This window comes from Chrysemys picta, chromosome 23 (genome assembly GCF_011386835.1).
Source record: "Chrysemys picta bellii isolate R12L10 chromosome 23, ASM1138683v2, whole genome shotgun sequence".
NCBI lineage: Eukaryota > Metazoa > Chordata > Testudines > Emydidae > Chrysemys > Chrysemys picta.
This window is the reverse complement of record NC_088813.1, coordinates 18,853,629-18,880,559: the sequence shown is the minus strand read 5'-3', so window position 1 is coordinate 18,880,559 and position 26,931 is coordinate 18,853,629. Positions and strand designations below refer to the sequence as shown.

Sequence of the window (26,931 nt, the reverse complement as noted above, 5' to 3'; positions counted from 1 at the left end):
GAACAAGCCATCTTATCGAGTGATCCATCCCCTGTCGTCCAGTCCTATCCTCCATGAACTTATCTAGTTCTTTTTTGAACCCAGTTATACTTTTGGCTTTACAACATAACCTTGGCAAGGAGTTCCACAGGTTGACTGTGTATTGCGTGAAGAAGTTTTGAACCAGCTGCCTATTAATTTCAATGGGTGTATTACTGGAAGGGATAAGCAGCACTTCCTTATTGACTTTCTCCACACCATTCCTGATCTATCATATCCCCTCTCCTCCGTAGCCGTGTCTTTTCTAAGCTGAACTGTGCCAGTCTTTTTAATCTCCCCCCATCAGAAAGCTGCTTCACATCCTTAATCATTTTTGTTGCCCTTTTCCCAATCCCAATATATCCTTTTGGCGATAGGGCAACCAGAACTGCAAGCAGTGTTCAAGGTGTGGACGTACCATGGATTTATATAGAGGCAATATGATATTTTCTGTCTTATTATCGATCCCTTTCCTAATGGTTCCTAACATTCTTTTGGCATTTTTCACTGCTGCTACACATCGAGCAGATGTTTGCAGTGAATTATCCATGATGACTCAAAGATCTCTTTCCTGAGTGGTAACAGCTAATTTAGACCCCATCATTTTATATGTATAGTTGGAATTACGTTTTCCAGTGTTGCATTTATCAGCATTGAATTTTATCTATCATTTTGTTGCCCAGTCCCCCAGTTTTGTGAGATCCCTTTGTAACCCTTTGCAATCAGCTTTTTACTTAACTACCTTGAGTAATTTTGTATCATCTGCAATCTTTGCCACCCTTCTTCCAGATCATTTACAAATATGTTAAATAGCACTGGTCTCAGTACAGAGCCTTGGGGACACCGCTATTTACCTTTCTCCACTGTGAAAACTGACCATTTGTTCCTACCCCTTTGTTTCCTATCTTTAACCAGCTATTAATCCATGAGAGAACCTTCCCTCTTATCCCATGACTGCCTACCTTGTTTAAGCACCTTTGGTGAGGGACCTTGTCAAAGGCTTTCTGAAAGTCCAAGTAGACTATATCCACTGGTTCACCCTGGTCCACGTTTGTCTGACACCCTCAAAGATTTCTAACAGATCGATGAGGCATAATTTCCATTTGTATAAGCTGTGTTGACTCTTCCACAACATATCATGTTCATCTACATGTCTGATAATTTTGTTCTTTATTATAGTTTCAACCAATTTGTCTGGTACTGAAGTCAGGCTTACTGGCCTGTAATTGCCAGAATTGTTTCTGGAGCCTTTTTTAAAAATTGGCGTTACATTAGCTGTCCGCCAGTCATCTGGTCCAGAGACTGATTTAAGTGACAGGTTACATACCACAGTTAGTAGTTCTGCAATTTCATATGTGAGTTCCTTCAGAACTCTTGGGTGATTACCATGTAGTCCTAGTGACTTACTACTGGATCACTTAATGATTATCTGTTCTGTTCATTCCCTCTGGGGCACCTGGCATTGACCACTGTCAGTAGACAGGATACTGAGATAGATAGACTTTGGTCTGACCCAGTAGGGCCGTAATTTATCAATGTGTTCCAAAGCCTCCTCTATTGACACTTCAGTCTGGGACAGTTCCTCAGATCTGTCACCTAAAAAGAATGGATCAGATATGGAATTCTCCCACTCATCCTCTCCAGTGAAGACTGATGCTAAGAATTCATTTAGCTTCTCTGCAACTGCCTTGTTTTCCTTGATTGCTCCTTTAGCACCTCGATTGTTCAGTGGCCCCACTGATTGTCTGGCAGGCTTCCTGATTCTGATGTACTTAAAAATATTTTGCAACTAGTTTTTGTGTCTTTTGCTGGTTGCTCTTCAAATTCTTTCTTGGCCTGGCTAATTATACTTCTACACTTGACTTGCCAGAGTTTAAATTCCTTTTGGTTTTCCTCAGTAGGATCTGACTTCCAGTTTTTCAAAGATGTCTTTTTGTCTCTGACCACCCCTTTTAGGCCCCGTCTACACTTTGTGCTCAGTAAAGCAGCTTTGAGTGCTGTAACTCCCGTGGTTACACACTGCCAAGCCACTTAGTGCGCAGAAACTGCGCAGATGCAGCACTCTAAAAAAACCACCCTGACGAGAGGCGTAGAGCTTTCTGCGCTGGGGCTACAGCCCTGCAGTGCCAGTGCAGACATCATGGCGATTACAGAGCTGCGACTGGCCTCCGGGAGGTGTCCTACAATGCCTGTTCTCACCTCTCTGGCCATCGGTTTGAACTCTACTGCCCTGCCCTCAGGGGACCAAACGGCAGCCCCACCCCGTACATTCCTTTGCAGATTTGAAAGTCCCCTTCCTGTTTGCTCCGTGACACATGCAGTGGTCTCAGCACATCTTTCCAGGTGGCCATGCCTGCTCCACGCACCAGGCGATCTCCCGCTTGGAGCAATGCCGAGCTGCTGGATCTCATCAGCATTTGGGGAGAGGAGGCTGTGCAGTCCCAGCTGCGCTCCAGCCGTAGGAATTATGATACCTACGGACAGATGTTACGATGCATGAGAGAAAGGGGCCATGACTGGGACACACTGCAGTGCAGGGTCAAAGTGAAGGTGCTGCGGAACGCCTACCACAAGGCGTGGGAGGCAAACCGCCACTCTGGTGCTGCGCCCATGAGCTGCCGGTTCTACAAAGAGCTGGACGTGATACTCGGTGGTGACCCCACCTCCACTGCGAAGGTCCCTGTGGATGCTTCGGTGGCTTCGTTGTCAGTCGAGAGTGGACCGAGCCAGGAGGAGGCAATCTTGGATGAGGATGTGAAGCGGGAACCAGACGCGGAGGATATCTCGGAGGTCAGAGATGCATGCAGCCGGGAGCTCTTTTCTACCCCAGAGGAGGCTAGCCAGTCACAGCAGTCGGATCTTGGCAAAGTGCAAACAGGAGCGGAGGCCCTTGGTAAGTGGATCTGATTTTGGGAATCACTGAAGCGAGTTGCTGGGGGCAGGAGGGTTGCAGAAAGCAGGCTGGTCTCCCACCGCATGCCTAGTCTGAGCGGCGGAACAGGCTGTTGATTGACTCCCTCACTTCACGGGAATCTCCTTCAGAGATCTCCGGGAAACTCTCGTGGAGATACGGGGCAATCCGCTCCTGCGGGTTCCTTGGCAAAGCTGCTTTGTTTCTTGCCCCATTAACGGTAACTTTCCTGTGCCACTCTGCTGTCACGGGAGGGGCGGGGGGACACCATAGCTGCACACAGGCGAGCCGCATAGGGGCCAGGGCGGAAGCTGCAGGCTTGAAGAAGCCCCTCCCTTGATTCCCTGCTCACCCTCAGCAGCGAGAGATCTTCCATAATGATCCCCTCCTGTGGAAAGTGTGGGGACAGGATTGATTATCAGACCCACCCTACAGTGCTGGCTCTGCCCAAGCGCCCAAGAGCCACGTGCCCAGTATATAGTGATTTCCCCTGCAGCTACTCACCATTTTGGGGGTCTTGTGGCTCATGTGTGCTTGCCTGGGGTCAGCCAGTTAGTCTCAGGTGTGTGAGTACTCGCTGGGTTTTAAAGCACTGAAACAGTGTTGTCTGTGTTGCAAACAATACTGCTTCTGTAAAATGTTGCATTTAAACTTCACAGAGATGACCTTGGTAGGCCAGCCTCCCTTACTGGCAGCAGAACAGTTGTGAAGAATTAGAAAGCGTCCAAGAAGAACTAAGGAGGACTTTTTGCGTGAGGTTATGATGCACTCCGCTGCCGAGAAAAAGGAATTGAAGGCGGGACAGTGAGAAGAGGGAACGAAAGGAGAACGCGGCACACCAGAAAGAAGCCACAGAGCGGCTCTTAACAGTTATGGAACGACAAGTGGACATGCTCCAGGCGATACTAGCTCTTCAAACGAAGCAGCTCCGCGCCCGCCCTCCCCTGCAGCCGCTGTTACAAAACTCTTTCCCAGGCGCCGTCTTCCCCCCTACCAACACACTCTTATCAACCTCCTGGCTCCAGTCTCTACCTGCAGCATTCCACTCCTCCCTCCTCCCAGTCCAGCAGTGTGGCCTCCCACTACCCACTGCACTCAACACCCAGCCCTCTGCAGTCTGGCCCTGCTGAAGTACAGCACCCGCTGCATCATACTCCAAAGGAGAAGGTTGGGTATGATCCCTGGACATACACAAATCTGTAGCCGTCCCGGGACCCCTCCTCCTCTTGAGACCTTGCCTTCCCCCATCCCTCTCCCTGCTGATGAATTTTTTCATTTGACTCTCTCCTCTGATTGTTGTCTTTCAATAAAATAATTGTGTTTGCTTGAAAACAATCTTTATTCTATTAACTGAAAGCAAAAAGAGCCCTGCAAAGCAACATACAATTACGTTAAGGCCCCTTCTTGCATCATGTACACCAATCACCTCCTAGCATTACAAGCACTGCAATCCTGAGCACAGCAACAAATATTAGTGGCTTTCAGCTTCAAATTGTTGACTCAAGGCATCCCTGATCCTTATGACCCCGCGCTGCGCCCCTCTAATAGCCCTGGTCTCCAGCGGTTCAAACTCCACCTCTGCGCGCTGAGCCTCTGCGGTCCAGCCCTGAGTGAAGCTTTCACCCTTCCCTTCACAAATATTATGGAGCATACAGCATGCAGCTATAAGCACAGGAATATTGTCATCGGCCATGTCCAGCTTCCCATACAGGCATCGCCAGCGGGCTTTTAAATGGCCAAATGCACACTCCACAGTCATTCTGCACTTGCTCAGCCTGTTGTTGAACTGCTCCTTGCTACTGTCAGGTTGCCCCGTGTATGGCTTCATGAGCCATGACATTAAGGGGTAGGCGGGGTCTCCGAGGATTACAATAGGCATTTCGACTTCCCGTACGGTGATCTTCTAGTTCGGGAAGAAAGTCCCGGCTTGCAGCTTCTTGAACAGGCCACTGTTCCGAAAGATGCGTGCATCGTGCACCTTTCCGGACCAGCCTGCGTTAATGTCTGTGAAATGCCCACGGTGATCCACAAGCGCCTGGAGAACCATTGAGAAATAGCTCTTGCGATTAATGTACTCGGTGGCTAGGTGGTCTGGTGCCAGAATTGGAATGTGTGTCCCATCTTTTGCCCCTCTGCAGTTAGGGAAACCCATTTGTGCAAAGCCATCCACAATCTCACGCACGTTGCCCAGAGTCACGGTCTTTCGGAGCAGGATGCGATTAATGGCCCTACACGCTTGCATCAACATGAGTCCAATGGTCGACTTTCCCACTCCGACCTGGTTAGCGACCGATCGGTAGCAGTCTGGAGTAGCCAGCTTCCACAGTGCAATCACCACGCGCTTCTCCAATGGCAGGGCAGCTCTCATTCTCGTGTCCTTGTGCCGCAGGGCTGGGGCGAGCTCATCACACAGTCCCATGAATGTGGCTTTCCTCATGAGAAAGTTCTGCAGCCGCTTCTCGTCATCCCAGACATGTATCATGATGTGATCCCACCACTCAGTGCTTGTTTCCCGAGCCCAAAAGCAGCGTTCCACTGTGGTCAGCACCTCCGTGAATGCCACAAGCATTCTCGTGTCATAGCTCCTACGTGTGGAGAGATCAATGTCACACTCCTCTTGCCTTTAAGGAATAACTCCACTGCCTCTCGTGACGTGTTGGTCAGTGCGAACAGCATTCTTGTCAACAGCTCGGGATCCATTCCTGCAGCCAGAAGAGGCAGGGCAGGGCGCGCAGTGTACAAACCGTTGAAAGATGGCGCCAAATGTGGATGGAAGCACAGGGATTGCTGGGATGCGAAGCAATGCATAACAGGGCATTGGGATAGGACCCAGGATGCCCTGTGACCCCTTCCGCCTTCCCACAAGTCTTAGTGGCAAAAGAGAAAGAGGTGCTCTGTGGGATAGCTGGCCAGAGTGCACCACTCCGAATAGCGCCGCAAGTGTGAACACACTATTGCGCAGGCAGCTGTCAGTGTGAACTCACAACAGCGGTTTTCCTTCGGCGCTATCTGAGCAGCGCTGTAACTTTGCCAGTGTAGACGTGCCTTCACTCTGTTGTTTAGTCATGGGGGCATTTTTGGGCCCTCTTACTGTTTTTTTTTTTATTTGGGGTATACATATAGTTTGAGCCTCTATGATATTGTTTTTTTAATAATTTCCATGCAGCTTGCAGGCATTTTACTCTTGTGATTGTTCCTTTCAATTTCCGTTTAATTAGCCTCCTCCTTTTTGTCTAGTTCCCCTTTTTAAAGTTAAATGCTACGTGGTGGGTTTCTGAGTTATTTTCCCCCCACAAGGGTGTTAAATTTAACTAAATTATGGTCACTATTACTGAGCGGTTCGACTATATTCACCTCTTGGACCAGATCCTGTGCACCACTTAGAACTAAATCAAGAATTGCCTCTCCCCTTGTGGGTTCCAGGACTAGCTGTTCCAAGAAGCAGACGTTAAAGGAGTCCAGAAATTTTATCTCTGCATTCCGTCCTGAGGTGACATGTATCCAGACGATATGGGGATAGTTGAAATCCCCCATTATTAATGGGTTTTTGTAGCCTCTCTAATCTCCCTGAGTGTTTCACAATCACCGTCACCATCCTAGTCAGGTGGTCGATAGTACATTTCTGTTGCTAGACTCTTATTATTCAAGCTTGGAATTACTATCCATAAAGATTCTATGGTAGAGTTTGATTCTTTTTTTTTTTTTTTTACTACAGTTGACTCTATGCTTCCTTCACATATAATGCCGGGCCCCTCCAGCACGACCTACTCTGTCATTCCTGTGTCTTTTGTACTCGGGTATTACCATGTCCCATTGATTAGCATCGTTCTACCAAGATTCTGTGATGCCTGTTATATCAAAATCCTCATTTAATACCAGACACTCAAATTCACCCATCTTAGTATTTAGACTTCTTGCATTTGTATCCAAGCAGTTATAAAACGTGTCAATATTTAGTTGTCTGCCTCATGTGATGTGACTGAACAGGACTCTTTTTCTTTGACTCTTTCTCTTCAGTTCCTACCTGTATTTTATCAACTTCTATCTTCTCCTCTTTACTGGAATATAGAGCATCCCCTTTAATAAACTCTCCCCAAGGGATGTGTCTGTCCGAACCGTGTGCTTCTCCGCATCGGTCATGTTCTGACAGAAGTAGCATTTCCCCCTCCGAGAAGGGAAGGGGCAGGAAAGCGATCTCCCTGTTACAGAGAGCCTGGGACTCGGTATCCCATGGGAGCAGAGCCGGCCCAGGGCACTGCCCCTGGAGCTCCGTGTGCCAGTGCCTCTCTTGCATTAGTGAGATCTGGCTGAATGCAAGCTGTAATCGCTCAGGAAGGGCTCGGCAGGGTCCCCATGCTGCCAGCCGAGCTGGGAATTAGCTCCCCTTTCAGCCGCTAAGCCAGGCGGCTCAGCTGGGGAAACAGACAGGTTGAGCTTCCTGAAGCACCCGCAGTTGGGCAGCGCAGAGGGCGATGCGGCCAGAGAACGGGTGCTGTCCTAGAGACTGACCCTCCAGCGCCTGCCCCCAGGGATTCCACCTGCTTCCTCGGGTTGTCCCACGCTCCTGCCTCCTTGGGAGCTCCTCTGAGGAACAAGGACAAGCAGCAAACGAGAGATTTTGCTGTCAGTGGTGTGTCCCCATTCCGTTCCTAACCCAGCACAGACAGAGGGGATGGGCTATCCCGACTCATTCACCTCCTCGCTCCAGAAGCTTACCTGGGTCTTTAAGAAACAGTTCCGTAAGGCAAGAATGATTCCTGGTTACCTGACAGTCTGACACCTGGTTACATACAGGCTCCTTCAGCCTGATACCTGGTTACATACAGTGTCCTACAGCCTGATACCTGGTTACAGAGGCCTTGGATGTATTGCATGTTATAGCAAGGTACTGAAACCCAATGACCAAAAGAGTTAGGGGAAATCACAGGTACAAACCACTCCCCTCTTGAAGCCATGCTGAGTTGGGCACTACACCCAAAGCCTTGTCGGGGTGACAGTATACTCCAGAGATGGGAAATCAATTTTTTCCTGGTACACGGCTGCTGATAAGGTGATCCAATGGCTTTAACTGTTAGTGGTTGGTTATTCACTAGTGCAGGATGCACAACCCCTTGTGCAGAAGCCATGCTGGGGCCTGGGATGAGACTGTTTCCACCCTGATGTCATTGCATTTTCACAGTAAAATTCTGTGTTTGAAACCTGAGTGGGACGCTGCAAAACTTGTGGCTCGGAAGGGAGAGTCGGGGAAGGTAGCTCCAGGGATGGGGGCATGACCTTCTGCCCCAAGGTCACCCATTCCAGTCCAGGCCTCGGGCAGCAGCCGCCACCATCTAACCAGCATTTGGTGACCCCTGCAATGAGCTGAGCTCAGTCCTCTGCCTCGCGGGCACATACCATCCTGACAAGGCACGTGGCCAGGCTCAGCACAGAGACCGAGGGTTAAATGGACCTGCTGGGGAACTGGGCAAGTCGCTACCCCTCTGTGCCTCTTCTCCACCCCCGACTCTTCGCCTGTCTAGTCTCAGGGCAGCCTCTGACCGTCCGGGAGCAGCGGCCTAGCACAGCGGGGCCCCAACCTCGGCTCAGGTTTCTAGGTGCTATAATAATAAGTAGCAATAACGGACAAAGAAATGGGATCCCCCTCTTGGCCCCAGAGGTGGTCCCTGGTGGTGAGGTTTGAGGCCCAGTGGAAGTGGGCAGGTGGGCTGGTAAGCTTGCAGTGGTGCTTCCTGTGTGGATATAGAAGAGATATTGAATTCTAGCACAACATACCCCAAGCCCTGATTCAAACAGCTCCATTCTCCAGCAGAGCCCCGTGGAACGCCCCCTGGGATGAGATGCCCCAGGCCGTAGCTCTGCACTGAAGCCGTCTGTCTGCGTGGCGGAGGGCTGGTTAATATAAACCATTGTACGATTTCCACTCAGGGAGTGGAGCTGGGTGTCTCTGCTCGGTGGTCATTGAGCAGTCGCTGTGTTTGGGTTGAAACTAGTGGGTGATTCACTGTTCGGGGCGCGAGGCGACTTGGTGACACGTACTGATAGTGAACATGGCTCTGAGCAAACAAGACTTGGGGAGAAGGAGCCATTAAAAACCTCATCATCCAGCTACTTCCAAGTGGGCTGAAAAATGAGCGCTGCGTGCGGGGACTGGGGGGAGAGGCGCTCGTATGTGCCCGAGGCGGGGGCTGCAGGCTCTCTGGCCACACTCCGGAGCAGGCTCAGAACATCAAGGCAGAGGGTGGGCTCGTTGCTAAAAGGGTCAAAATGAAGGTGGTTCTCTGCCCGAGTGGGCAATGCAGCTCCATTGCTCTGCTGAGAGGCAGGGAAGCCAGAGGGGAGGTGTCACCCTGCTTAAAGGGAGCCCCTATGCGTCAGCACAGCCACCCCTGTACGGATCAGCGGGGCTGCTCTAACCACAGGGAGAGAGTTTCACAAACCAGTGCAAAATTCCTGTCCTGCCTGAGCAGGAACAATGACAGAATGAGATCAGCTGCATCCCCTCTGTGCAGGTAGGGGCCAGATTCTGCCTCCATGCGCTCCCCCATGGCTCCCTCTCATGCAGTTCAGTGCGAGCCCCTGCACCAATCCAAGGGGGAACTTGTCCCTAAAACGGGGAGGGACCAAGTCCCAGAGTTAGCAAGAATTCAGTCCTGACCAGTAATTAGAATTTGTTCTGTTGAATCAGGAATCTGCTCCGATTTCTGTTTCATTTTATGTGCTTAGAACAGCCTCCGTAGCCCAAACAAAACAAATGCCATCAGCAGCTGTGTGGTTCTGATAAGTTACTGAAGCGATTTACGGGGTTTGCAAATTGCTCTGGAAGCAAGAGCGAGGTTTTTCTTTTCCTTTGCGAATCCAAGTCCTTGCCGCTCAGTTACTAGCCTGGAATTTAAAGATTCTGTCGTTCCAGTGCTTGCTTTTGAGGTATAATAAATGCAGTATTTAAAATACAAAAAGATGTAGACGTTTTATAAACACAGACAATGCTTACATAATTAACTAATAAAAATAACCTGCATTCTAGCCTGCAAAAAATGTTATAGTTTCAAAACAAACAGAGTTTTGTATGATAATTAGAAGCAGAAGATGTTCAAACATGAAAGTGGACATTTTTCTTGGCCTGAGGTTAGGGCCTCAGAACGGGTCTCAGTTTGGGGGGTAGTAAAATCTCCCTGTCACCTGATGTAACTGACATATATAGGAGGTTTGGGATCTGAACCAGCTCCAAGCAAAGTGGAGAGGTATTTGGAAGATTTCCCTTTTTCTGGACACATCAGGGTTTCCCCTTTTGGAGTCTGCAGACATGTGAGCCCAGCTTATCTAGGGCAGGACCCTGCTGACCACGGAGGATGGTCCTTGGCTGACCTGGCTACCTCCCTGTACGGTATATGGCTGCAGGCGGATGAGGGCATGTGACTCTGGGCTGAGTGAGTTGTTCCAGGAGCCAGGCAGTAAGTGGAGCCAGGCCTGTGACCCTCCCCACTTCAGCCCGCTGCAGGCACATACTCCCAGACCAGTTCAGGAGCGTGACCAGGGATCTGCAGAGATGCATTTCCCTGCGGCTGCTCTAGGAGTGGTAGCCAAAGACAGCCCTGGTGTTATTTCTGAGCGGGAGATGGAGTCGCTGGGCGGGGCTGGTGGAAGCGCTTTGGTGAGGGAGCCAGGGAGATTTTTATTCAGGGTTTATTACAGGTTTTGGACGCTGGGCTAAATTGCTGTTGTTGTTTTCATGATATTTATCTCCATGCTCAGAGCAACCAAACCAACCAGACCAGGTGTGCGACAGCCCCGCTCCCTCCCCACCCAAGTAGATTTGGGCGCGTGATTCCATCCAGCTATGCATCAGTATGGTCTAAGACAGAGTGCGAGATATCATCTCTTCTGGGTATTAAGCAATCGCACTGGTCCCAGATATTGCTGCAGTTGCATCTGAAATGAGGCTGAGAATAGTGGCTGTGCAATGCCGGGCTGCAAGTTCAAATCACTTGCTCCTTGGCCATCTCTTCTAGCCTGCTCAGCCTGGGGGAAGGGGGCAGGGAAGGAGAGAGCCCGTTTCGCTGAATATCTAATCCGGGCATTTATCGAGCACTCAGTAACGTGGTGTCAGGGTGCCTGTTCTGGAGCATCATGGGATAGGCTCTGGTGTGAGCTGTGCATGCAGCCCTCCTGGGTTGGAAGGATGGGCAAGAACGGGGAATCCTTGAGGTCTCTTTCCCTTGTGCTGCAAGTTGGACACAGAGGAGTTTTGCAAACGTTACCGTCTCAAGGCCAAATATGTTTTTCTCACAGTAGCATATATGAAGGCCAGCGCTGCCCAGGGCAGCGGGGCTCCCGAGAATGCTGGGCAGCATTAGCTCAAGGAGTTTGCTCCGTCTTGCTGCGTGGACAGATGCTTGTGTCCCATTGAGGAAGATACAGGCCAGGCTTGGAAGGGGCCTCAGGAACAGATGTGCCTTGGCCACAAAGCACAACAGTGCTTGTAATGGCCACAGGAGCAATCAATTATTTATCTGGGTTTGACTCACTTTCTCAGGGCAGCGTTGAAGCTGGGCCATGAGCTCACTCTTTGCATCAAATATTAATGGCGGGTCTCCTGAGAGAGGGATTTCTTTCTATGATGGTGCTGATTGGCCAGCAAAGGGTCCGTTCTTACCTAAGAGCCAGGCTAGGGAGCATTTCGCCACCGCAAGAAACCGTCTCAAAGCTGCAGGAACATTAGTGCCATCTCCCATGGGATGATGCGTGAGCTATTAGGCCCAAAGACACAGGGCTGCTTGCTGGCAAGAAACACTCAGCTCTCGTCACAGGGGCTTTTGGAATTGGAGATGTCAAATGTTCTTCTGGAGCCAGCGTGAGCTGGGCCACCTTTCTGGCAGGAAGGATGTCTCGTGACTCTGAGAACGGTCCAGCACAGAACCCGGGCAGAGTCAGTCCCAGTTAAAATGGGAGCCTTTGGGGCGAATTTCAAATGAGAAGCTACAACAGGGAGGAGAGCCTGTCCAAGCGTTCCCTGCCCGGCTCTGCGGATGTACCTCCACCCTGAGCGGCAGCATGCTCTGCGTTCAAACCCATGTCCCCCACCCCTCCGCCCCAGCTCTGCTGCTCATGCACCAGCAGCCCGACCTGCAACAGCTCCTGCTAAGCCGAGTCCTGGTTCTCCTCGTCAGTGGAAATGGCCAAATTAGCCAGTAGTTTTGTCCTACAGACACATGAATGTTGCAGCGAGGTGGACCCAGTTTATCTCCTGCTGGGATTTGAATCTGGGTTCTCCAGAGGCATGTACCTAAACCAGTATATCTCCGGGCACGTGTCAGTGCTCACACTCCATCCTCTCCACCCCATCCCTGACTCAGCAACAGTAACGTCTGCTTAGAAGGAACATCAGGATAGATGGGACAATAGGACTCTGCCTCATTCCCTCATCTCAGGGGTCTTGTCTTGCCTCCTAGAGTGTCCCATCCTCTATTATCCATTGGAAGTTTAGCATTGAATCCTGACCAAAATTACTGATGGGCTTGCACTTTGCAGGTTACATTCTCACTGGTATGGGGTTGCATTTGGCCAGGGAGGTGCAGCTCTGGTGAAGGTTGGCTTGGGGTGTCGAAAGGTTGTGGCTTGACAGGCTGATACAAGGCGGGTTTCACCAAACAGAAGACAGATTGGGTTAGCTCAGTGACACGGATAGCGAAGGGTTTTCCTGTAATCTCTCCTTTCTGATAACTCCTGTGTTGGGCAGATTTGTGCCTGCTGACACCCACTGGAACATCCTCCTCTCCCGTCATTTAATCATAATTCTGCTACGTTTCCCCTGTTGTCCACATGTTGGTGCGGCCAAGGCTCCATCCATAGTGCGATGTCACACTTAGGCCTTGGCTACACTGGCGCTGTACAGCGCTGCAACTTGCTGCGCTCAGGGGTGTGAAAACGCCTCCCCCGCGAGTGCAGTGCTGTAAAGCGTCAGTGTAATCAGAGCCTGCAGCGCGGCACGCTCCCTCTCAGCTATTCCCCTCGGAGAGGTGGAGCACTTACAGCGCTGCGAGAGAGCTCTCGCAGTGCTGGCGGCGAGACTACACTCGCGCTTCACAGTGCTGCCGCGGCAGCGCTGGGAAGTCCCAAGTGTAGCCAAGGCCCTAGTCACTCTGCCGTGTGCTTCACCACAGAGACTGGGCAGATCTCACGCTGGAGCTAGGGAACACTCCCGTTTGAAATGCTCATTCTGGAGCCACACCTGGCCTGCTGAACTGCAAAGAAAAGGGTGACGTGAGGGGGAAATAGGAGACAGAGACAAAGCGGGGCCCGGAAAAGGGGGCTGGGAGGTTAGGCTTTGAGCGACTAGCTTATCTCAGGCCTGAGCCATTTCGTCCATTTTGAAGCCTGATCATTTTTCTTGCAAAGAATTCCGAATTGTTTGTTTGAGAATCGGTTCATTATCGAACCCTGTGCCAGACCCACCCTGCAGGAATTCCACGCCAGCTGGGCTGCCCTACTTGTCTTGGGAAGGGGCAGTTTCCCACATGTGCTGCCCCTTGCCAGCTGGAGAGAGGAGTGCTGACCTGGAGGAGGGCTCAGGCTTCTTGCCGATCCAGCCCAGGGACTCTCTGCTGAGGCCGACAAAGGGCCCAGATTCGGGCAGGGGTAGATGGTGTCTTGCAGACACTTGGCCATAAGGGCTGATTCCACTAACCCCGTGAACATGTTTTATAAACCTGAATAGCAGATCGCAGCCAGCGCGAGAGTGGGCCGTGTAACAAGCTGCTGTTGTTGCAACCAGTTCCCCTGGACAATCTTGCTGCTCTGCGATGTGTGTGTTAATCTGCGGGTATCTCTCTTGCCTTTTCAGTCAGTACCGAGGTGAGTCATGGCTGTGCGAAAGGCTGTGACCTGTGCTCTGAGTTCAACGGGTGCCTGAAATGTTCCCCCAAACTCTTTATACTGCTGGAGAGGAATGACATCCGACAGATCGGGATCTGCCTGCCATCCTGTCCGCTGGGGTACTTCGGTGTTCGCAATCCAGACATGAACAAGTGCATCAGTAAGTTCCAGGGCCTGGGAGAGGGAAAGATACAAAACAATGCTCTGCACTTATAGGTCCTCTCATCCGAGGCTCGCAGTAAGTTAACCCTTGCCTGCCCCCAGGAGGTGGATAGGTGGTAATATCCCCATTATATGGATGGGGGAACTAAGGCACAGAGAGCGAAAGTGACTTGCCCAGAGAATACCCACAGAAAGGGATCCCTTTGTGACTTGCTGCTTGCAGCCCTGAGTAAGGCATGAGAGCAGAAGAGAGATTTATCCTGTTTTGCACCTGAGATGGGAATGTCATTCTCTCCCCTGCAGAGGTGGCTGCGTCTCCACCCACAAAAGCAATGTCCCATCGGGGTAGATTTGAAACAGATTAAGAAGCAGCAGCTTGTGCCATAAGTTTCCCAGTGCCACCTAATGACTCCTGCCACGCTAGGGTCAGTGGAAGTAGTGAAGTGAGTTTACCTAAGGCTGGAAAGAGCACACACAGATTGTCCTGCAGAGAGAGAAATCAGTGGACATTGACCTAATGATGGCCTGAAAAGCCTGTCTGGCCTCCGTTAGCTTGGACATCAGCCCCTCCTCTCAACTTTTGACTTGCGTTTTGGCTTCTTTGTCTTTAGTCAGAGTCCCCAGGGACCTAGGTTAGGAGCTGACTGCAGTCATTCTTGTTAGGAACAGGAAAGTGTAGAAATTAGGTGGGAAGTGCAGAAATGTGGCTCGGAGCCACTGCAAGAGAGTGTAAATTGGTGCAACTCTGCTCAAGTCAATGGAGCTACACCCAGTTACACCAACTGAGCGTCTGGCCCAACGTATGTTGGGAACCAAATGTGCTTAAACCACTGAGAGCCTCAGCCAGTGACAGACAAAATGTCCTCACGGGCCCATCAGCCAGGGTCAGGTTGCTATCATGGGTCTTTATAAGATGGGCATGGGGCAGGCTGGGCGGGGGGAGGTGAACTGTCAAACAGAAAGAATTAGAGACTTCTTGTTTTGTTGTGTGAATGGTCTAGCTTATCCACTGGGTCAAAGTGATGCTAACATACTGGTGCCATAGCTGTCCTTGCAAGGTAACCCAGGTAGAGCTGCAGGCGTGGGTACCCACCTGGATTTGGGTCTTGAGGTGGGCGTGCTCTTACTTCCAGGATCTGGGGAACCAGTGCCACAGATGCCACCTTTTCCTTCGTCTGCCCATCCATAATGAATTGGGTCTTTGGCCTGGGTCTGTCTGTCTTCTATTGCAAGGGGCTGGGCCAACTGAAAACCAGTGAGTGAGTTGGGCCTACGGACAATCCTGGGGTCATTTCATTAGCAGCTTTGTAGAACCTGGCACCACTGCCAGCTTCTGTAGCCCACACCGCAGCTGCGTAAGGAGTGACCGAAACCGGACTCAACTCCTTGTGTTCTTCCATTTTGGCTGATTGTCAAACTGAACATGAGCCCAACCTGATTATGTGATAACTTCAGCAGAGTGGCTCTATCTTGCAAGAAGGGGCCATGGCAGAAGGAAACCAGTTTCCTTCTTGGTAGCACAGCCAGGCCTGGCAGAGTGCTCAGAGACATACACTGGCTGTCTGCAGATTCCAGGGGGCCAGGAGGGCTTTCTAGTGGGGTATCTAGACCTCCCCTTTGCACAGCTCCACTCTTCCTTTCCCCTCTCCAGCAGATGGTGCCCAGTCTCCGCCTTGAAATGTAACTTGACCGCAATACACACTGTCTGTACGTAAAGGCCACAGAAGCCTGCTGGGAGTTGCTTTTCAATCATATCCATGGATCTGCTGATTTTGGCCCTGGGGGTAGAATTCAAACTCTGTGGCTGATTTTTTCCTTTTTCCTCCCCAGAATGCAAAATTGAGAACTGTGAGGCCTGTTTCAGCCGAAACTTTTGCACAAAATGTAAGGAAGGTTTGTACTTGCACAAAGGGAGATGTTATTCCACCTGCCCAGAAGGCTACTCTGCTGCCAATGGCACTATGGAGTGCAGCAGTCCTGGTAAGTGGCATTAACGCGGTTATAGTGATTGATTTGTCTGCCGGGTCTTGCAGCATTCTGCAGGCTCCGATTTGGGCTGCCTGTAGGGTGACCAGATGTCCTGATTTTATAGGGACAGTCCCGATTTTTGGGTCTTTTTCTTATATAGGCTCCTATTACCCCCCACCCCCTGTCCCGATTTTTCACACTTGCTGTCTGGTCACCCTAGCTGCCTGTCTGTATGCAACAGCCTATTAACACTTGCCTGCTCTCGCTGCTGCTCCTCCATCACACCTGCTGTATGTCAGTGACGTCCCAGGGACAGCAGCGACATGCTAGGGTGTCAGAGTGGGCAGCGCAGCAAGTATATACCTGTATGTGAACGTAGCAATTAGCAGCTCAGCAGGTGCAGTCTAGATGACCTGGAGGTATCTGAAGGGTTCGGCAAGAGCCAAGAAATTCCAGCTGATGTTGTTGAAAAGCTTTTCTCTTTCCTATGAGAACATCCCAGTAAATCTGGGGGCGCTATAGTCTTTCCTCCCAGGAAACCCAGAGTGTACATGTGACCTTTCCTGCCTGGAGACAGATTTTCCCTGTAAGACATGCACCTGAACTCCCCCACCCGCATCCCTGCTGTGCTGTGCAAAGCCAGGCAAACAAGAATCTGCCTCTTCATTTGTTCTTCAGTGGTTGCATATTTGCATCTGCAAAAAAACAAAAAACAACAACAAACAGTCAGGGGCTTAACTCTGCAGGAAGCTCTCCGCCCTTGGCAATTTAATATTTAGTTGCAAAATGCGTGATCGGTTTTGTGTGTCGGTTGCTTTAAAGCATAGTTGTGGTTTGGAAGATGTCAATAAACCCTGCAGGGGACAAGGCTAGCTGCAGCAGCATTCTAATGAGTGAAAGTACAGCCAGATACTCAACCTTCTGGGCTCCTACAGCACACTGTCCCGGTTCATTGTTTATTCATTGCTTCTCCGAAAACACCTGCTGCTGAGACTCACGAGCTAAATGATGGACTCAGGGATATAACAGCCTCAGGAAGGGGCAGGGGGAGCACACCTCTGCCCTGCTAAAGGCCCAGATGTGGGGTGCAGTGGGTGACAAAGTCCCCAAATGAGCACACAGAAAAATTATCTGTGCAGGAAACTTAAACTGCGGCAGGCTCCCCTCCCTTCGTGCAAATGGCTCCTCAGTCTTGCCAGTCTTTGTTCGTAAAGTAAATAATTTTCGGCAGTGAAAATGAGGGAGCACCGTGTTTGTGCGCAATGCGGGGACGTTGGGGGCCAGGCGGGGTGGGGTCCCTCAAAACGAGGGACGTTCGGGAGGTGTGCGGGGTGCGGCAGAATGCAGGCCAGAGCCATGGGGTTATTTGGGTTAGGCAAACATCGAAACGTGCAGATGCGCCCGTTGTTGGCACCCAGCTTCATGTGGGTGAGGTCCGTAGTGACCCACGTCCGGGGTTGCCAAAAAGGAAAGGCCACGAGAGTCTAGGAGACGAGCGAGTATAAAAACAGGAAGGGACTGTGGTGACTTGTTCTAGGAGAGGCAGATGTGATGCGCTCCGAGGGTCCAGGCTCAGCATGTTCGAAGCGAGGCTTCCCATTCCCCTGCCGGGCTGGTGGAGCAGAGAACTGGCCTGGGGGAGCTGTCCCCTAGGGAGTGATGCACTGAGCCGTCTGGCTGAGAGGAGGTGCAGGCAGACTTCTCCTCAGGCACTGACTTGTTACGCAGACCCTGCCCTTAATTGCCACAGGCCGTTGTGGTGCAGCCCGGAACTGGCGTTTGGACCCCAAGCGTCTCGCAACAGGCCCAGAAAATTCCCTTCACAATAGATTTTTCCCCATTGTTTAAGTGTCTAAATAATGCCAGAGGCTCCGCCCTAGAGCTCTGGCTGGGCTGGGGTGTGTGGGAGTATTGCACCTCGCCGGAGGCAGCTCTGGGGGAGACAGCCATCTCTCTGGGATGCTGGGTGGCACGGGGGAGGGGAAGGACTCCAGGGACGTGTTTGGGGCACTGAGGAAAGTAGTTTTCTCCTGACTCTCTTGCTGTCTGGCAGCACAATGTGAACTGAGCGAGTGGGGCCCCTGGGGCCCATGCGCCAAGAAAAGGAAGCTGTGTGGCTTCAAGAAAGGCAACGAAGAGCGATCGCGGAAGGTTCTGCAGGCTCCCTCTGGAGATGTGTCCGTGTGTCCTGCCACGACAGAGCTCCGGAGATGCACCGTGCAGAAGAACCAGTGCCCTGAAGGTGAGCTGATGCCAGGGCATTTCACCCTCTCCCTTTGGGGACACGTTCTGTTTGCTTGGCATTCACATTTCATTTCACTGCAGGGTGTAACAAACAAGGCCCTGTCAGGAACCTGACAAGGGCAGTCGAGACCCAGGGTCAGAGCAGGGGAAAACCTGGGGCTGGGAGTAGCAGAAGAGTTTGTAGTCAGGTTCCAGGCTGGGGTTGATACCGAGGGTCAGAATCTGGTTTCAGGCTCCGAGTCCGAAGGCGAAGTCCAAATCAAGCTGAGGGCAAGGCCAGGCACTCAGGAGCCAGGGGCAGCAATGGTGCTGGCAGGAATGGTGCTGTTGCCTGGACTTCCTGGAATGCTCCTTGGGTTTATATAGAGCGGGGAGCCAATCAGGAACCATCAGGCTGCCCCATGTCAGACCCCTTGAGGAGGGACTTCCCCCGGTCTGTGTCCTCAGCAGGTCATGGGCAGTGGAGCGCAGACTGGGTGGCATTCTGGAGATGCCCCACTGCCTGGCAGCTCTGTAGGTCCAGGGTTGAGACTGGCTGGGCCTTCCAGCCCCCAAATAGGCCCTGCTTTGTGCTGCACCTCCACAGGACAGACACGTCTGTGCTGCCTGTTCCGCCTTGCCACAGCCCGAACCGACCGATGTGAGCAGCTGTGATGTGTCTCATGCAATGTCATGAGGCACTGAGCGTCTAGCCTTGCTCTTTACAGCGTGTGTCCAGTTTGCCTTTCATAGGAACGCAGCCCTGCCAAAAATCTTTTGGGGCCGGAGTGCAACACGACAACTAGAAAGGACACCTGGCTGTAAAAACAGAATGAGCCACTGAGCGGTTAGTTCTAATAGGATCAAGCTTAAAAAGTCGTCCCTGGACACAGCTTGCCGTGTCTGCTGTATGTTGGCATTCTTATTCCATTCGCTTCTTCACTGGAAATAGAGGACACGCCAAGACAGACCAGCAAAGGGCTGGAGCTCGTAGCCAACTTACAATGCGATGGTTGGGGTATTCTTCCTCTCTAGTCCCCTTTGCAGATTGTTGTGTTTTCTTTGCTGTTCCCAGTGGAGTCCCTTTCTCTGAACACGAGGCTATTTCCTTCCCATCAATGAAAAATACTGTTCACAGTCACTGGACTTGTGAACTCATGGAGGCTGGTGGCTTGTTCATTCCCCTCCCGATTGCATTAGGACTGCACTTGTGCTGGCTGCTTTGGGGAGCCCAGTTCTGGATAGTGCCTAACCGTGCAGGCAGAAGACAGTAAGGAGCAGAGGGGAAAAGGCAGGCATTGAGTTTAGTGGCTCTCAAATGCACAAAGTGAATTTTCCAGTCATGCTAAGGAGTCTGGCCTGTAACACCAGGAAATGCCGGCTCTGAATGCCTTGCCAGGGATGGAAAATTACAAAACCAAATTCAAATTTCAGTCATCTCACCCCTTCTGTGAACACAAATAATACCGAGCTCATGGGAGGGCACTTCAACCACCCTAATTCCTCAGAGAGCAGGAGAAACACAGGCCTGCAGCGTGCCAGCTGGTCACAAGGCAATGTCAGCACTCACTAGCCATTGGGGCCAGCATGCCAGCCAATGACTAGACAATGTCAGCGCTCACTAGCCATTGGGGCCAGCGTGCCAGCCAATGACTAGACAATGTCAGCGCTCACTAGCCATTGGGGCCAGCGTGCCAGCCAATGACTAGTCAATGGCAGCACTCACTAGCCATTGGGGCCAGCGTGATCAGCCAGCATTCCATTCAATAGTCTCATTTTGCTCCTTTGCTTGGTTTCAGGAAAAAGGAAGAGAAAGGAAGAGCAAGAAAAGCGAGATAACACAAATGGAAACCGAAACCAGAAAGACACCAAAGATGCCAAATCTGGCACCAAGAAAAGGAAAGGCCAGCAGAGAGGGACTGTGGTCCCCATGACTCCTGCTAGCCCTGCTCAATAGCTGCCCCTTTACAGTCACATGATGGCAAGAGTTCATTGCTGCTATGTATATGAAAGCTTTATCGAACCGGAGCACTGCTACACAACATACATAATCAGAAAGATAGACGGACAGACACAGAAACTACATATACACGTAAAGACTGACCGAGATCACACACATACGCAACACAGACTGCAAAGCGCAAACTTCTAAGAAGAGAAGTAAGAAAATATAAGAGATGAAGCTTAAATGCCAAGGACTTTACAATGGGAAGCTGGGGAGAAAGTGTGACCAGAGTGGAGGGCAGTGATGCAGATATTCCTGATTAAATGTCTCAAATAGAAGTCAGCCATGTAAACCCCAGCATAACGCAGCTTCAGCCAGAGACTAGAACTGATTTGCTACTATTCCAAATCAAAGGATCTGGAATCGCGCAAAGGCAGTGGCCTGTTTCTATTCCCCCTTCCTTTATTTTGTGTTTTAAGCTGTAAGAGAATATATGTTAAACCTTTGTGAGAAGAGGTCAGAGATGTCTGCCCTGAAATGGCTTCAAAAATTTATTTCAAATTAAAAAAAAAATCCAACAAAATGACAACCAAATTTCCGAGCGTGTGGTTTATGGCTCAGCCCCCGCAGAGGCTGGTGGCCCGGGGGGCAGGGCCTCACTTGCAGAAGGAAAACTCATAAGAGCTTTAAGAAAATCTCAGAAAATGTTGCCAGCTACATCCTAGCCACAAATCAGTTGTCCTTCACTTTCACAATCCCTGTCTGTGCTCAGTTAGCCCTGTCGGGAATTTCCCATCATGCAGCAAGTTGAGAAAATGAGAGGTTACAGCCAACCACAGGTTGTTTGACGCTGCGATTCTGACGACAGTCGCAGCTGAAAGGATTCTGTGCTGAACTGAGGAAGGTGCTGGTCCCTTTGTCCAGACTCCTCCCACACCTCATGGAGAAAAGCCGTGCACTTCAGTCTCTGCAGGTGGAAAAGGGTGCAGAACCTTTACATCCTTTAGAAAACCATTCATCTGTATGTCACCAGTTGGACTGGCTTAGAATTAGCACCAGCACTCTCTAGGTCTCCTCACTTCTTAGCAACGATTTCATCCCCTGGGTGAAATTCACCACTGTGCAGCACAGGGCTTCCCAGAGACTGAAGCAGCCACACTCTGTGCAGCCGCTGTGTCCAGGGTGGATTTTACCCAAAGCATTGTAATGAGGCTGCATAGTACTCAGTTTTATCCAGCGGTGCAAGTAGGGAGGTCCGGTCCGGTACGCCGTCCCAGTAAGCTATTTATAGCCGGTCCGCCGTACTGGAAGGACACAGGAGGAGCAGAACGGCGGCCCCACACTGGCAGCTCCTCCAGCGCGGCTGTACTGCCCCTAGCCCTTCCACGCAGCTGCGTCTAGCGTCTCCTGTCTGGGGTCTGTAGGCAGCCCCGCCGGAGGACAGGGCTGGGGGCGGTACAGCCACGCCGGAGGAGCTGCCGGTGTGGGGCCGCCTCACGTTCTGCACCTTTCAGCCCTGCGGTTCCGGAGAGCCCTGCAGTTCAGAAGTCTCCGGCGCAGCGGGAGGAGGACAGAGCGCCCCCCAGGTAACGTGGGATGAAGCATGTGGAGGGGAAGGGGAGAGCGCGGGGCCCCAGGCTGGGGGCGGGGGGGTGGTCATGTGAGGAGTCACGTGGGGGGTCACATGAGGAGGTCACATGCCCCCCTTTAGCTGGTGCAGCATACCAGTAAGAAATGAATTCTGCTTGCCCCACAGGTCTTATCTTTCTAAGTGTGCATCCCTTGGTGTAGATATTTGCAGACCCTTCTTCATCCCTTTAAGATCCAGCCCAAATCACTGCTCCCGAGGGATGGGCCCAGGCGAGCTGCCCTGCCCCACAGGGCAGTATCCTGGGCAAACTGCCCACCTTCCCGGGGGTGTCAGGGGCAAGCTGTCCTACCCCCAAGGGGCATCAGGGTGAGCTGACCTGCCCCCCTCCTCCCCGCTGATCTGTAGCACTCAGCAGGTTTTTGGTTATTACCATTAATATTACACCTCTTTTGTTCCTGCTCTGCTTCCTGGCTGTGGCAGAGTGCGAAAGCAACCAGTGCTTCTCAGGGGTACATGTACTTGGGGAGAACTGCCCCCGACACGTAATGTGCTGACGCCTTCCGAGGTCCCAAATGGCCACCTGATGCAACTGGCTGCATCTCCTCACACGCTCGTCCTGCCGGCTAGCTGGGAAGAGTGCTCGTTGTATTTCGGAAACACAAGTCCATGCAGTTGCAATTCTAGGAAACGCTACTGGAATTCTCTTTTTGGCCCACCTGCTCTAGTGCCGTTTTGGCAGGGTTCAGAATGTGGGAGCCGTATAGTTGTCCCAGTTCCAGAACTGCACCAAGCTCTCTGTGCCTGCCGTGCTGACAGCAGGGCCTTTGGGCCCATCATCCACTTTGTATTTAAGTAAACAAGCAGCTGTTAGATCTTTTCGAGGGGATTCCATTTCAGCACAATGATAAATGAGCAGCATACCAGGCAGAGAGCGCGAGAGGTTCTCAAAACTCGTCTTTTCAACTGTTTATAGATCATGTTTAGATGAATCCTGGAGGAGACCTCCCCAGTTGAAAGACTGGATCTCGCTTTATTTTCTGTTGTCAGCAAGCTGTGAGATAAGTAGCCTGTTTGTATTGCGGCTTTGTACCTAACATGGACCTTTTTCCCTCCAGCTGCTTATCAGCAATACCCAGTAACCCTTTCGGGAGTCTCCCTTTGCTAATTTCCACCCCCATCCCCAGGGCCCCAATCCACTCCTCAGCAAAGACTGAAGAGCAGAGAGAGGGCATTAACGATTAATGATCATTATATTCCTGACGGTTACCATTCAGGATGCCCTACAGTACAGAATATCCAATATTAGCCTCCATATTTAAAAACTCAGCTGCACATCAAGATAAATCAACCAGGCACATGTGGTGCTGCGGCGTCTTTGATTTGCTGTTGTTGTCATGTTTGTTTGTCAGTTAGGTGTTATTTCAGAGGAGGAGTGCACAGTCTAGGCAACACTTCAGTTCCACCTCAGCCCTGTTTTGACATCTTAAGTGTGCATGGCCCTTGTGCGAAATCTGTGCCAGGGAGGATTTTCACTCCAAATGTGTTAACTTGCAGTGGGGCCCTCAGTCATTAGCGAGGGCTGTTGGCAAAGGTTTCCAGTCCTCTCTGCTGGGTTGGGTTGGAAATGGCGGTTTTTCCTGTCAAAGCAATACTTCAATAGAGGTGTCTGACCCTCAAAACTTTCGACACAAATGTCACTCGGATCTGTCTGCTCCATAGCTAGTGCAGGGAGGGGGGGGGGGGGTCACCATTAGTGCCAGGTAACGTCGCCACCTGAGGTTTGGTTTGGATCCACTTAGAGCTTGTCGAAATTCTTCAATGGGCTTTTTTTTAAACTGAAAATTTTGCAAAAGAAGTTCATTTTGTGACATTTGGGGGGGGGGGGGGTTCTAGCTTTTTTCCTCTCTCTCTCTCCCTGTTTCAGCAGCAAAATGGAAAAACACAAAACACAAACATTTCGTTTTGAAAATTTTCAGTTTAAAAAATTGTGTTTTTTTTTAAATCCATTCTTTTAGAAAACTTTGACAGGAAATTTTTTTCTAAAAGTTTTGAAAATGTTCATGATTTCCCCCCATGTGTTTTGCATGTTCATTGACACCCCCAGAGAGCTGGTTTGTGTTTGGGGATTTAAAAGCATTTTGCCTTTAGCCAACATGTTTCCAAGAAGAGGCGCCTGGGCTCAAACACCTGGGGAATGCTGGGGGGGGCGACTGGTCCCAATTTGGGAATTTTTTAGGAGGGCTTCATTCATCTCAGTTCAGTTGCACGTTAATGCTCTCTCAGTGGTGCTGGAACCATTTGTAGAGTGGGGGGCTGAGAGCCATTGAACCAGCTGCAGCACCCCCAGCTCCCCTAGGTCTGCCACCTATGTGCTTTCTTTCCCTTTGCAATACAAAATCTGCTGTGGTGTTCTCTACATGGCATCTCCATAACACATGCTTCTTAGCAGGCTGTGGGGCTGGTAATTTTTGTTCACATATCGTTCACAAAAATCAGGGTGTGTCTCAAACAAGTGGTTCAAAAATATTTACAGAAAGGACAAAACATCTCTTATGAAGCAGTTCATTCTCCACAATTCCAGGCAGATTAATACTTCAGGTATCTGTATGACTACCTGTAAGGCAACACTATTACCTCTGGATTCTAAAGCTGCGTGAATTCATGTCCCACACCTCCACCCAATCTTTTATGGAATTGGAGGGGTGTTCTGTGCTATAGATAGATAGATTAGATTGATTCATGGACGTTGTTGAAAGCTCCTTTGGACCGAGATGTCTTTGTTTAAATTAGTGAGACAAAAACACTTTTACTCACGTCAAGTCAATGGTAGTTTTCTTTTCAAAATCTGCATGCATAGCTTCCAGATATTTTGCTTAGCGTTTGGGTAATTTGTCCCAGTTCTGATGGAACTAGAGCAACGGAGAAGGAACTCTACAACCCTCGGTTTTGAAATTGTTTAATTTCTAGCTCATTTGCTGAGATGTAGGCGCCGAGACAGACCCATCTCACCAAACACAGACTGGTTGTAAGTATTATGCTTTCACCCTCCATGTTTAATATAAATCCAGATTTTCACCTGCCACAGTTAGGTTTAAAATGAGCACACACAGAATCCTCAAATAATAATTTACTAACCTTCTACTCCCATAGAAATGGAGGGAATGTATACATGTTTTAGTTCATGTTTACATTAAAATGATTTTTCACTCAGAAGAGGTCCTGGCTTTGATTAAAGGAAGGATATTCGGATGGTGGCCTAGGTGCTCTTTGATGCCATTATTTGGGTTACGTTGTTGAAGGAGAGCTGAGAGGAGATTTGGCTGATATTGACAGATTTTATTAAATCAATGGACCTCACAGAAAGGGAAGGTAAAACTGAACTCTTTTTTTTTTAAATCTCCATTTAAATGACAGAAATCCCAACTTTATACAACCAGTCATCCCAAATAAATCATTCTGATGGTATTTATATACAGGATAATACACTGTACCCAGCTGAATACCACACTACAGTTCAGGCAGAAGAGCCTGCCAGCACCCCACTGGTATCTGAAGAGCAGCAGAGCCCTGCTGAGAACAAATAGTCGTCTGGGGGTTGTAGGCAGATTATATAGTATTATTTACAACCAGTGCAAAGCAGCTTGGCAAGATTCTTGTGTGTCATCCATCTTGCACATGGACAAATTGTATGCAAAATCACCGGACACGGACTGCTAGAAGCTAAAATGCAGCACATGCTATGCACCGCTTTCTGGAGAATAAATCACATTTTATGCCTAATAAATTCAGATCTCAAAATCTCCCTGTCTTACTTTATTTTCAGAAAGAATATTTATGTGTAAATGCTTTATATTCCAGATTCCTAATAAATACTTTATACATATGATAGAGATCATTGGCCTGATTCACAACGCTGCCATAACTCCATGGCCTTCAACGGAATGACGCAGTGGTCAGTCAGGCCCTATCAATCTAAGAGAACTGCAGGGGGTTGAGTCAGACAAGCACCCTGCTCTCAGAGGACTCAATCCTGCAGATATTGAGCACCCACGGGTGCCATTAAAGTCAATCACTGCTCATTCTCTTCTTTCTCCCTGTTTTCTTACCGTCACCTCCTTTTTCCCCTCTCCTCTTCCTTCTGCTCTCTTTTCTTTGTTGATTTGAGTTGCAGCTGTGGGAAGGATAAATCAACGGCAGTGAGATCTGGGGTCTTTCTTATTCCTCTGTTAAGGAATCACCAAACCCTGGGCCATGTGCCAAGAAAGCCCTATCTCTCTGTCTCCCTCCACAAGCTTCACCCTAGAGGATGACAACTTCATCAGGGGGACAGTGTCATCAGGAGAGGTTGTGATGAAGTATCTGAGATCTCTTGTGCCACCTTGGAGGACCTTGAAGACTAATACTGAAACGTAAATCTGCCCTGGTATTCTGTGGGGATCAGTGCAGTGAATGGAGTCTCCGGGCTGGTGTTGCCCTTATCCTAGCAGCATTAAACTAACAACAAATACAGTAGCTCCACACCACTCTGAAAAAGTGCTCTGAATAGAGTCAAGTCTCAGAAAGAGACTTCCTCCTTGATTTGCTCCTTGATCATTGAAAACTTGAAGAAAGATGGAGGTGATCTATTGCAGACGATGCTTGCCAAAAAGAATGACAACTCCAGTTCCTAACAATATGGTAAGAATAACTTAACCAACCCCCTTAGAACATCCTAGAATCATAGAAATGTAGGGCTGGAAGGAACCTTGAGAAGTCGACAAGGTGATCCCCTGTGCTCAGGCAGGACCAAGTAAACCTAGACCATCCCTTATAAACTGTCCAACCTGTACCTAAAAAACCGCCAATGACGGTGACTCCACAGTCTCCCTTGGAAGCTTATTCCAGTGCGTTACTACCCTTACAGTTAGAAAGTTATTTCTAATAGCTAACCAAAAGCTCCTTGCAGCTGATTAAACCATTACTTCTTGTCCTACTTTCAGTGGACATGAAGAAAAATTGATCACTGTCCTCTTTATAACAGCCCTAACATAGTTGAAGACTATTACCAGGTTCCCCCTCAGTCTTCTTTTCTCAAGAATAAACATGCCCATTTTTTAACCTTTCCTTATAGGCCAGTTTTTCTAAATCTTTTATCTTTTTTGTTGTTTCCCTCTGGACTCTCTCCAATTTGTCTACACGTTTCCTAAAGTGTGGCACCCAGAACTGGACCCAGTACAGCAGCTCAGGCCTCATCAGTGCTGA

General features: G+C 50.0%; 1 protein-coding gene across 5 annotated transcripts in view; it reads left to right on the top strand.

The window, feature by feature from the left end:
• The window catches only part of RSPO1 (R-spondin 1), a 41,734-nt gene extending 21,046 nt beyond the window's left edge, over positions 1–20,688 (top strand). For 3 of the 5 annotated variants that reach the window (XM_065576736.1, XM_065576735.1, XM_042853979.2), the window contains 4 exons: positions 13,770–13,961; positions 15,794–15,943; positions 17,985–18,173; positions 19,954–20,688. In XM_065576736.1, the coding sequence (XP_065432808.1) occupies positions 13,770–13,961; positions 15,794–15,943; positions 17,985–18,173; positions 19,954–20,111 (689 nt within the window). In that variant the 3' untranslated portion in view covers positions 20,112–20,688. The remainder of the gene's footprint in view (positions 1–13,769; positions 13,962–15,793; positions 15,944–17,984; positions 18,174–19,953) is intronic. The other 2 variants (XM_042853980.2, XM_065576737.1) reach the window with 1 other exon arrangement.
• The last annotated feature ends 6,243 nt before the right edge of the window (positions 20,689–26,931 follow it).